The sequence below is a fragment of the Camelus dromedarius genome, chromosome 26 (assembly GCF_036321535.1).
Source record: "Camelus dromedarius isolate mCamDro1 chromosome 26, mCamDro1.pat, whole genome shotgun sequence".
Classification (NCBI taxonomy): domain Eukaryota; kingdom Metazoa; phylum Chordata; class Mammalia; order Artiodactyla; family Camelidae; genus Camelus; species Camelus dromedarius.
In genome coordinates, this window is record NC_087461.1 from 12,751,887 (window position 1) to 12,764,611 (window position 12,725).

The 12,725-nt window shown below is 41.0% G+C and overlaps 1 protein-coding gene across 6 annotated transcripts in view; it reads left to right on the forward strand.

The window, feature by feature from the left end:
• The first annotated feature begins 2,744 nt into the window (after positions 1–2,744).
• Positions 2,745–12,725, forward strand: part of CACNB2 (calcium voltage-gated channel auxiliary subunit beta 2) — a 347,650-nt gene continuing 337,669 nt past the window's right edge. For 3 of the 6 annotated variants that reach the window (XM_031444658.2, XM_031444660.2, XM_031444659.2), the window contains exons 1-2: positions 2,745–2,896; positions 12,521–12,613. In XM_031444658.2, the coding sequence (XP_031300518.2) occupies positions 2,777–2,896; positions 12,521–12,613 (213 nt within the window). In that variant the 5' untranslated portion in view covers positions 2,745–2,776. Of the gene's footprint in view, positions 2,897–3,131; positions 3,283–12,520; positions 12,614–12,725 lie in introns of those variants that run through there. The other 3 variants (XM_031444654.2, XM_031444657.2, XM_031444655.2) reach the window with 2 other exon arrangements.

Below are 12,725 nucleotides of genomic sequence, written 5' to 3' on the forward strand. Positions count from 1 at the left end.
CAGACACCATGCCGGATGTAGGGGATGCTAAAATGAATAAAACACAATCAGCTGCCCTCAAGAAACTCTGTCTAGGGGCAGAGAGAAACATAAAAACAATGAGTTCAGCATCATAAATTAATGAAATGAATAAAATATACTCTATCACATTTGAACATTTAATTCAAACTTGACTTGCCCTTTATAAGCAGAAGGGTTATTTAAAATGATTTTCAAGGTTGTTTTGCTATCTTTTGGTCTCTTAAAAAATCTGATGAAAGATAAAACTTTACTTCCCAAATGGTCATAATTGGAAGCGAACGCATGGATAGTTAAGGATATTGTAAGAAATCAAACAGATGTCATGGGAAAACACTAAGCTTCATCCAACCTGGCATTTTAAAAAACTGTGTTAGAATTCATCCATCACTCATTCAATCAAGCATGTATTTACTGGCTTCTAAGTGCTTACTAACTAGATTGTGAGCGCCAAGATGTCTGGTTTTTGTTGTCTGTGCTCGTCCAGTGGCACACAATAGAAGCTTGATGTATGCTTTATTGACTGGATATTGAAAGAATGCAGGGGAAATGAGTGAATAAGCATGGCTCCTACCCACACAGAGCTTACAACCTAATTGAGAACTAGATTTAATGTTATTCCTGAGATTTAAAGATGCTCTCAAGAAAACTGAACAGTTTCATTAAATGAATAGAAGAGTGATGTCATCAGCAGATCATGGAGCTAAAATAACTATAACTCCACAACTTTACAATGTCTTTCCCACTTTCATAGTTACATACATATAACATATGCACACACCAAAAGCACTGCTGATTGTTAAAAATACATTTTTTAAAAGACAAATCTTAGACAGGGCTTTGGAAAGGCTACCAGCCATAGCTACAAAGCAGAGGGTGCTCTCTCTCTTGCTGGCTGGCCAGCCAACCCATAGCCTAACCAACAGCCTCCCAGCTTCCCTGTCTGTTGCTTTTCAAAATGTGACTTTATTATTATTGTTGTTGCTGCCTTTGTTAACCAATTTGTCACTACCTCTGTTTAACATTCAGTAAGGTAAATATTTATTTACTTTTCTTCCAGTTTTATTGAGATTTAGTTGAAATACAGTACTGTGTAAGTGTAAGGTGTACAGCATAATGACTTGACTTATATACATCAGGAAATGATTATCATAATATATTTAGTGCACATCCATCACCTCATATAGATACAAAATTAAAGAAATAGAAAAATTTTTTTTTCTTTGTGATGAAACTCTTAGGATATACCCTGTTAACTATTTTCATATATAACAGAAAGCAGTGTTTTTTTTTTTATATTTATCATGTTGTACATTACATCCCTAGTACTTAGATATCTTATAACAGGGAGTTTGCTCTTTTTGATTGCCTTCAGTTAGCCGCCCCTCTGGTACCCATTAATCTCTTATTCTATGCGTTTGTTTTTGAAAATTCAGGAAAATTTACATTAAAGTGTCCATTTTAACACCAAAGATTAGGCAAATCAATGACAGTTTGAATAGGCCTAAGTCTTTAATCACACCAACACCTGTTCTTTAAGCCCGACTCAAACCACTGTATGATGGAAATGGGTTTAAATTATCTACATTTGTCTTTGGGAAGAACAAGGACTGTATCCCACAGTGATTTTACACACCATTGGGAAACTATACAAAGCAGCTGAAGGCTATTGTAAATTTCCATATGTATATTTCAGTATCCAAAACTGTATATATTCTATTGTTATGAAACAATGCTGATACCAGGAAAACTTGTTCTCCAAGAGAGTTCCACTGTAGTAAAAGTTGTTGAAGAGCTACCCCATATGATTTTTTTTTAATGTGTCTTTAGGAATAGCTGAACGTTATGCTGTAAACAAAACATTATTGGTCAGGCCGCCATTCTCATATCAAGAGTTCAGGATCCTAAGGAAGCGCTTATTTTGTCCAAAATGTGATATTAAGACTTCTTAACTCTACAGAAAAGTGAATAAGCAGTTTCCAAAGATGAAGACAAACAGGAGTCATAGAGGAAAAACTTCAGATTTGGAAGTGGTCGATTTGGACCTGGTGGCCCAGGCCAGCTGCAGATTTGGGTGGGACCCGAATCCTCAGGTCCTCGGCCCCATTTCTTTTCTGGCGCCTCATTACTGCCACCATCCAGCGCCTTCACCTCCCAATGGGGATGGGAAGTCCTTTGTAGACACTTGCTCCTGGGTGCCGCCCGTGGCCTTGACAGATTGCAGGAGTGCAGTTGAGGAACCCAGCCTCCCCAGACTCCGGAGTGAGCGCCCTGCTCCCGCCCGCAGGATCGTAGAGAGCGGAGGGAGTGGAGCGCGGCAGCGGGAGAAAGGAAGCCCCCGGGCGCGAGGCCTGGCTTTCGTGGCTTTGAAAACTTTCCAGCGCGCGTGCCACGGCGACGCGCAGCGGCTGCGCCGGGGCTCCAGCGGCCCGCGCCTCCCGCGGGGAACTTTTCAGCGTTTCGGTGGCTGTCACTCTCGCTTTCCGACGCACCTCCCCCTGGGCTCCGGCGGCCAGAGCGCCCTCCCTCTCCGCGAGGACCTGCCCCGGCGCCGGCGGCTCCCGTGCCCGCTCGGCGCTCGCTCTGTCCGCGCCCCCGCCGCCCGGCTCCCCTGCATCTCGCTTTGCAACCTGGCCCGGCCGCGCCCCGCGCCCTGAGAGCCGCGAGCCCCGGGCGGCCCCCGGAGCTGGGGGCGGGGAGCAGAGGAGGGGACCCGCCGCCGGGGGCTGGCTGCTGGCTCCCGGCCGACTTTTCGCCAATGGTCCAAAGCGACATGTCCAAGTCGCCTCCCACAGCGGCGGCGGCGGTGGCGCAGGAGATCCAGATGGAAGTGCTGGAGAACGCGGCTCCCGCGGGGGCGCTCGGAGCGGCCGCACAGGTAGCGAGAGCGCCGCGCCTTCCTCTTTCTTTGTGAGCCGCCCGGGCAGGCGCCGACCTCCATCTCTCCCGGCGCCTCCTCTCCTAGGATCCCTCGCCCAGCCGCTCGCTCCGGCCTGGGTCTCCGCCGCCGCCTCCTCCTTCCCCCGCGCTTTGCCACCCACTTCTCTCCAGGCGCCGGCGCCCGGGCCCCTCTTCGCTTTTCCGGGCTCTTCTCTGGCTTCCATTTTTCTCTGCTTCCCCAAAGCTAGTGGGAAGGGGCGGGGGAGACCTCCCGGTCTTCGGAGGCTGCCCCCAAGCCACCGCGGCCAGCCCTCCTCGCCCCTTCCCGGGAGAGGCACATGGAGAGACATGAACCAGGCGAGTGGACTGGACCTGCTCAAGATTGTGAGTCCGGGGGGCGGGAGGGGCCCCGCTTCCCACAGCTCTGCTCGGTCGCCGACCCTTCTGGACGAGCTCTGAGCCGGGGTGGGAACGGAGAGGCGTGCGACGGGGTGGGGGGTGGGCCTGGGGCTTGGAAGGGGGCGCTCTGCCCCTGCCTCCCAGGAGCGGCCGTGGCCACCCTCTGCACCTGGGCGTTACACCGTTCTGACCGCTCAGCTCCCCTCCTGGCACTGGCCAGGGTTTGCCTGGACCCCTCGCTCCCTGAAGAAGACAACCAGTTGGGAACGCGAAAGTTTTTATTTTTTTCCCTTGTCCCCGAAATGGCTAACATTTCAGGAGCTCCCGGACCGCCTCCTACTCTGATGAGTGTTAGTGGTTTCTGGGGAAATTCCGGTTTGCTGCTCTAGTGAAATAGGAGATGTCAGTTGTAGACACTGGGCAATGATAAGGTGGCTTTTACGTAAGGCTTTGGCAGGTACAGTTTGGATTACAGACACCTCCAGGTCTCAGTGGTAAAGAGTCTCTCAACTTTTATCCTAGCAGGGCAATGACTTAAGACTTCTGTGTTCTGCGTGGCGAGCCATGGTGAAGCGGTTAGGGTTACATTTCAAGTATCACTTTGGAGAAAGTCTCTTCTTTGCTTAGCAATATTGGTTTGTTGATTTCAAATGTATATTTACCAGATTTTAAATTGTGAGAAGATTGTATCATTTTATATGTATGTAAAACATACAATTTATATGTTTTATATTTGTATGTGCTCAAGAGAGAGCATGTTGGTCTTATTCATTGTAGCAATGGGGGCCGGAGTGGAACACAGTAATAAATTGTTTTGCTGCTTTGTTGTTTTGATAGCTGGTGGAAATTGACTGCTTTAGATATCTTGATACTGTTAATGGTGGTGGTTCCAGTGGTATATTCGTGGAGCTTTATTGGACTTTCTTTTTCCACTGGGAAGTAAATGTGCTAACTTTAAACACATAATTCACTTTGATTTGAAATGGAGGAAAAATGTCGAAACCAATCACTTGTGTAATCAGAAAGCCATTTCTTTCATAGGGGAATTCATTTCTTTCCTAGAGGTAAGACAGCTAGATTTTAGTCAGCCTTGGGCTGTTTGGTGGAACAAGCAGAGTGGGGACATGTAACCAACCACCTACATTTCCATCTAGTCTCTGCCAGAGGATCTGAATCCTTACCAACACCTGTCACATTTGTTCTAGACTCCTGATTTTATCTGCATACTCACCAAGTAAGATGAGAGAGAGAAATACACTCGGGGACCACGGTTATTCTAGGATGAAGGTCTTGAATATTGATGGGACTTTTAGATGCTCTTTTCTCTTTGATCTTCAGGGATGTGTGTGTGTGTGTGTGTGTGTGTGTGTGTGTGTGTTTATTCTTATGATAAAAATAGAGTTCCTGAATTCCTAAGATCAAAGTTAGGGCAGACAGAAAGCATGACTGCATTCAGATAAGAGGTACGAATTTACTTAGTGATTTATGCAGTTCAGTGTAAGTCAACAAATACTTGTGATGCATCTACCACGTGGAAATGATTCAGACACGAGGAGAACATTTCTGCCTTTAAAGAACTTACACTCCAGTGGCTACAGGTGTGATGAATGGAAGACAATTGTGTGGCGTGGGACTCTGAGGAAAGTGCTGAATCTTTTATGGTGTCAAAGGAATAAAGGTCACAAATTTCTATTTGGAGTAATCTGTAAGGACTTAATGGAAGAGGGGGCATTTGAGAAGGGATTTGAAGAATGGGTCAGACTTCAACAGAGATTTTCAGAGAGATGGTGGGAGGCTATACAGGAAGCAAAGTCATAGCAATTACAAGTCTGAAGTGATACATTTTTAATCCTGAGTTCAAAAAGAGTATGGAAAGTTAGAGATTGGGCAGAATCAAGCAGAAGTCTGACAAGGCAACTTGAGGCCACATCTTGCAGGCTTTGGAACCTGCAATGTATTGAACACCAGAGAACCTTGGAAGGGGTTCAAGGAAGAAGCCGCATGATCGCTCATTGAGAAGATTCACCTGGGAATGTTTGGTAGGGTAGTCTGGAGTTGTGGGGGTCCCCAGGTGGAGCTGCCAGGAGGGTGACTGATATAACAATTTGGGCAAGAGGTAATAAGGTATAAACTGAAAAAATAGATAAAAGAAATGACAGGACTGTGGATGGACACATTCCGGAGACCCAGTCCCCAGAAATCGCAAGTGATTGTATAGATCTAGGAGAGGGAGAGGGAGAAATGGGTATTATAAGCAGATAAGAGGTATAAATATTCAGCTGCATCAGCATCCAACTCCTTGTTTTCTCTGCCTTCCAAAAATGAAAGCAATTTTCCTTGAACTGTGTTCATATCATATTCATTATCTGAGGGAAACATTGCCTTGTTTGTTTCATATCTAATAAATAATGGCATCACAGAACTCTGAAAATTTGGCAAAGCATCTCTTCTGTGTCTCTGGGCAGGACAGGCCAGCAGTACTACCGCCTGAGAAAAAAGGCTGTCTCTGGAGCATCCCTCTGTTTGGTGATCCTGAGTAACTAATTCTACTTAGTAGTGGAATTTTTATTTGCAAATAGTACCTCTAAGCTATCATTGGTTTGAAGAACCCTGTCTGTTTCACCTCTGGATTATATTGCAAGTTCTGTATGAGTGAAGCAGAAGACGTACAACCACAGACTGCCCATTTTTCTTTTTTCTGTCAATAATCCTGCCTAGGGATGGGGCACCCTCATCCACTCCAACCCCTTCCCTCCAGCAGTGTCCTGAACAAAACAGATCTATTTCTTACGTGAGAAGCAGGTGCAGTCTAACTGCAAATTCTTGAAAGTTCAGATTTAAGCAGATCACATCACTTAAATTTTTTTTTTTTTTTTTTTTTTTTTTGCAGGGGGAGGTAGTTAGGTTTAGTTTATTTTTGATGGAGGTACTGGGGATTGAACCCAGGACCTCATGCATGCTAAGCAGGTACTCTGCCACTGAGCTATACCCTCACTGATAGATGTCATTACTTTTTAGGTAACCTTTTGAACAGTTTGAAAGCAAAGTTGGATGCAGTCCACCCCTAAAGTCAAGGTGCTCATTGAGCACTCTCCCTCCAAAGCTCCAAATCTGTGCTGTCCAATCTGGGAGCCACTAGGCACATGTGGCTTCTGAGCACTTGAAACGTGGCCATTCTGAACTGAGATGTGCTGTACATGTAAAATACATGCTAAATTTCAGAGGCTTCATATGAAATAAAGAATATTCAAAAAAGAATATACATATATATAAAACCTAATCATTATGCTGGACACCAGGATCTAACACAACACTGTAAATCAAGTATCCTTCACTAAAAAATAGTAAAATAAAGTACATAGAAAACTAAACTAAACATCATTAATATTTTTATATTGATTGCATGTCACAATGATAATATTTTCGTTATATTAGGTTAAGCAAAATACAGTATTACAATGAATTTTACTTATTGCCTTTCCCCTTTTTAATATAGCTACTAGAAAATTCCAGTTACTTATGTGACTTGTATTATATTTCTGCTGGACAGCATTAGCCCAAAGTACCGCACTGGTGATTCTCTGGGGAGTTGAATAGATCTCAGTGGAGCCCTGATGGATGCAGAATTGGTGAAAGGAACTGAGAATAGGATGACAACGGAGGAGGAAATGGATGAGAAACAAGAGCAGTATCTCAGCACAGAAGGCCTCAAAGAGGTTGTAACCAGTGCCTCCAGTCACACCTGGAGGTGAAGGATCACTAACGAGAGGGCGTGTTTGTTTTGCTCCTAGCAACAGAGCCTGGCTGGTTCCACACCAGCTGAGTTTGCTAGCTGCTTTTCAAGCACATTGTAGTAATCTGGCCTGGTAATGGCAACATCCAAAGTCTTAGCGAGGAGCTTCATCTAAAGAGAGAAATTTGGGAGTCTGAAATTTGCAAATGTTAGCCACTATATATAAAAATAGATTATAAAAAACCAAGTATCTTTTGTACAGCACAGGGAATTATAGTCAATATCTAGTAATAACCTTTAATGAAAAAGACTATGGAAACAAATAAATGTATGTATATGCATGACTGGGACATTGTGCCATACACCAGAAATTGACACATTGTAACAGACTATACTTCAGTGAAAAGAAATTTTAAGTCAATAAATAAAAAGAGGGGCAGTGCTTCTCCCCAGGTCAATACCATTTTCCAGAAACTTTCTTGGGTCTGAGGTCCAAGTCAGTCTTTTGCAGTCTCCAAACACAATGGTCCCGGGTACTGGGTTTTGTGTTTTGCTGCAACCTTCACTGCTGACCCCCATTAATTTCCTCTTTGGTGGTATTTTGTTCTGGTGTTGCACGGCAGAAATTTTAAAACATGTCAATCGGGATTTCTGAGTGTTTTGAAATGTGAAATATAAAATCTGACTGTTGGAGTGGTTTGAGGTTTCATTGGTCTTATAGTTTAATGTTCCTTTTGCTTTTTGTCTTGCCTTTTATGTCAAGAGTGAGAGTTTACCTGGTTCTCTACTTAATTTCATTGAAATATACACTATGCAGCCTGAGTCCTTTCAAGAAAAGCTGCGCAAAGTATGTTAACCCTGTAGTGGGGTGGTGGCCCTCTTTGATTTTGTGACTGTGGGTCATGGCTCTATCTTGCTAATACTACAGGGCACACGCTGACTTTCACAATTACAAATTGGGAATTCAAATTAAATACGATGCCACGTAAGTCAGTGGGTCTGTCTTAGATTTCTTTCCAAACCTGGCTGGAGGTAGATTGTGAAGAGGGCAAGCTGGGGCCCTGGTCATCGCCTGCCCTCCTTGTCTCTGCACATACCCACTGGCCACGTATCTGCTTCCTGGTCTCATCCCTTCTCCCTTCTCTACCTACCAGACCCCCACCAAGAGCTCTATTAAGCTGCTTCTTGACTCCTTTCTGCTTTCGTGTGAACTGATCCATAGAGAGGACTTGCTGTATTCCCCCTTTTCTAGGGAGGAACCTCAATGTCTTCTGTTCTAGTAAAAGGTCTGACAAGGTCATTCACTTGATGCTACAGGTTAATAAGGACATTTAATGTCTGATTCCTCTCTGGTTAGTTTTGGCTTGCTTTGCTTCAGACCCTAAGATGAGGAAAGTCTGCAGTTTGAAGGGATACATATCAGTGAATGCTGATCGAGAGGGATGGAAACTAATTTCAAGCATCAGCATTATGCTCATGGAGAACAATCTGTAAGGAGGAGAACTGCCTCCTTATTCATCAACCACAGAAGCAACAACATTTTTAATGCTGCCCCCAGGGGCCGCCAAGCCAACTTTGTGCCCAAGGCTGGGCTGCAGTCTCCAGTCAACTGGCAACTTCTGTAATTAACTATGACCATCTACTTCAGTCAGACAGAAATGAGATGTCAATTACTTGTGCAAACGTGCTGATTTTAAGATTACACTCCAATTTTTAGAAGTTATTTAGTATCAAGGGAGACATTCCCAGGAAGCTGATATTAACATCGAGATGAATGTTGGATATCTTTTTAATAAGTCATGTAGACATTTGTGACAATTTCTTAATTTTTTTCTAGTTTCTGAAGTCTTACTAGGTTGGTTGATGTTTTAAAAGAATTAAAGGAATTTAAATGTATGGTTTTCCTTTTACCTATTTGTTGTGGTGACATCATTTGTTTTTATTAAGCTGCATGTAAATAATAAGCAATGAGTTGAAATTAGTGACTGTTCAGACCGTGCTCTATAAGGCCGTAGAGGTCTGCATGAATCATGGAGAGCGTTATGGGTTACACCTAGCACTCTGGACAAACCCCCTGTCTTCTCTTTACTTCCTGAAACCCTGGCTCTGATTATTAATTGTTCCATATATCAGATGTTTATATATTTAGTGTTGCTAAAAAAAAATTTAGAAATCCCATTGGTTATAAAAGTAGCTGCATTTGAAGTAGCAAAGAAAACTATACTTCTTTTCCAAATTTAGGCAACTAAATATTTGAATGCTTAATCTTTTCTCTCTTTTACCATTTGAGTGAAGATTGGCCTTCATTTTTTTTTAAATTCCTCCATATGAAACACTCTACTCCTTATTTTCAAGAACTTTGAACAACTAATAAATAATTTTAGCAAGATGGACTTAATTTCAAATATGCATTGAACTGAAGGAAACATCATTTGCTCATGGTAGTATAAACTTTCACTAACATTTTTCAAAGTGCATTAAAGTGGACTACTAGCTTTAGAAAAGTCCTTTAGTTTTTTTCTTGATCCTGGATATTGTTAGAAAAAAATAACTAGCCATTGAGTCATGACCCTACAGTTAATTTTTTTTTTAAAGGAGATTGTAAAAGAGAAATCACTGTTGAAATTAGTAAAATAGAACAGAGGTGTAATTCAGCATATCTGTTTATTTTGGATTTTAATAAATATGATATATAATGAATAAGAATTTGCTATAGGAGTATTAAGCATAAACACTTTGAATAAATCATCCCTCATACATTTAAGTGATTGAAGAACAATATATTTTTCTCAAAACTATCACCAGTTTGCATGCATTTCAATATACCATAGTTTTTTAAGTGTATAAACTGTGACTTAGTACATTTGAGACATGGAATCCAACATATACACATGGCATTGGCAGCTAAGCACACCTGAAATAATGTTTATGAACAGTTTTCCCCGGGGCCTGGAACAATTAGTGTGACTTTTTAAATGTGTCTAATTTCTTGCAGAGAACTGCAGTCCCCCTGGGACCAGATGTCTCATATATTGTGAGATTCTTACAGTGCCTGCTGGGTAGTGTGAACAGCCATGAAAAAGTTTCTCCTGCAAAACAGCTGAATAGTAAAAGCATAATCATCATTAAAAATCCAGAATAAATGATCATGCTAGAATTTCAAAAAAAGCTCTTTCCACCCATGGCAAAATGGTACTGGAGACATGGGGTCATGGGTTGAGAGGATAGTTTGTCTTTGTTCTCAAAGGTAACTTATGCTTGGAATGAAAAGGAATAGTGTATTTATGGGGGGGGGGGACAGTATAGCACAAGTGGTAGAGCACATGCTTAGCACGCATGAGGTCCTGGGTTCAATCCCCAGTACCTCCTCCAAGAGTAAATAAATAAATAAACCTGATTACCTCCCTCCCAACAACAACAAAGTAAAAATAATTTTTTTTTAATTTAAGAAAAGGAATAGTATATTTACCATAAATATGCCCCCGCCTTCCTTCTAAGAAACAGGTTAGGCCTTAAAAATGCTTTCAAGGTGATAAGTATTTTTTTTCCTTTTGGAATAATGTAATTTTTTTCTTTTTAATTTTAAGGAAACTTTCAGACTTTAACGTTCCTACGCCCTGGAAGACACTTCTGTCCAAACCTTTACATAATAATTGGAAAAGGAAGAACGCTGTTGAAAGAATGTTATTTTTCAACAGTTTACGGAATAATGTTTACTTAAGTAAGAAAGATATGCTGTTAGTGAGGAGACCTGGTATTATGAAAGTCCAGCCTAGATTGTCTTTCCTTTTATGAAGTTGAGAGTTAATTAAATGCCATGGAAACACATTTGTATTATATAAATCCCTTAGATACTTGGTAGAGAACAAACATATTTAAGACAAAATTTTGCTTTAAAATTATACCACCCCTCTCAGTGATTGCAGATGCATCTAAGTTACTCATAACACAAATGTTTGTAATAGATTTCAGCTTGCCTAAGTGCTGCATATATTGTGGCTTATAAGATATTTCCATTTTAATGAAAACCAGATGAATGTATAAAATACAAAGTAGCATTTTCAAAACCCTGAACATGGTGATTTTCAAAAAAGCAAACTGTGTACGTTCAGATCATCTAATGAAGTCTCTGTGAGCCTAATCCTTTGAAATACACTACACATTTTAGCCCAGTTTTTTCTCCACCCTTCTCACTCTAATGTGGATATCGCTTTTTACAATATCATTATGAGTTCTTACCATGTGCTAGATCTCATACTAAATGCTATAACTACACTGTTTAATACCTACAACAATTGTGGGAGATAAATCTTAATATCCCCATTTTAAGGATGAGAAGACTAATGCTTGGAAAGGTTAAGAAATTTGCTCCAGGTCTGCTATAAGCCTATCTATATTTAACTGTAAACCTCAGGGTTGAGCTATTTTTCCCTTACATTTTAGTGTTTAATTTTCTCAATAACTTTATGAGTGCCTAGACTTAAACATAGATTAATGCATAATTTATTCTTAGTGCTCTGAATGTAAGCTGTAGATTCAGCTGTAGAAAAAGCAAGTTCATTTGTAGACATCTGTGCTTGGCCCAATCCTATTACTGAAACAAATTGTCTTACTTTTAACATCCTGTTCTTAAATGCTTACTTCTTTTTCTCCTTCTTGTTCTTCCATAAAATTTATTTTTCTTGCCTTCTCAGCAAAATAAGCAAGTGCTTAAAGAGCAAGCTTTTCATATCCTATTCAAACATGACAACAATGGGCCAGAAAATTTTTAAAGTATTTTAATTTCATCTCATTCACTACCATTTCTATAGCTTTTTCACTATCTCTCAAAGCAATCTGTGGATTCATACCATAATATGAAGGACTGACACCGGGCTCATTCATGCCCCACCTCGATCTATGTCTATATGAATGGAAGAGTAATCAGAATTCATACACCAAAATGTTGCTCAGCCACCATATGCAAGTAGCACCCTAAACTGGGAATGTAAATTATATATTATATTACCTGTGGAATTACAAATTAAGACATGAAAAGAAGCCAGAAATGGGTATTCAGCACCACTGGAAAACAGTATTTTGTGATGCTCGATCCACTGCATTCATGTTCTTGGAGGGACTTTGACAAGTTACTTTCCTCTCACCCTACTTCTGCCCCAGTTGCTCCTACACATAAATACTTAATTTTTAATGCTTTATCATTAATAATCTTTTACCTCTTGACCACAGATAATGCCAACAGATAGCATAAATTATTTTCATTCACTAGTTATTAAATGCTTTTTCTAGAAATCTCTCTTCCATATAAACTCCCTGATTGGAAATAAATATTTGTGATTCCACCAATAACTTTTTAATAATGCTCGTATCATGGGCAATTCATTCTTTGTCTTGATCTTGAACATTTTCTAGAACTAGGTTTAGATTCCTGCGAGAGAGTCTAATAATCATCTTATTTGTCTTGTCTTTTTTTTTTTTTTTTTTTTGTAGTCTTATGGAAAAGGAGCGAGGAGGAAAAACAGATTTAAAGGATCTGATGGGAGCACTTCTTCTGACACTACCTCAAATAGTTTCGTTCGTCAGGTAAGAGTTCTTAAATTCACGGTTTGGAGAAGTATATTAAAGTGAATTTAGTTTTGTCTTTTTTAGAGGTGGCTTTACAGTGGCATTCTTGCGATCCATATAGTATTATTGC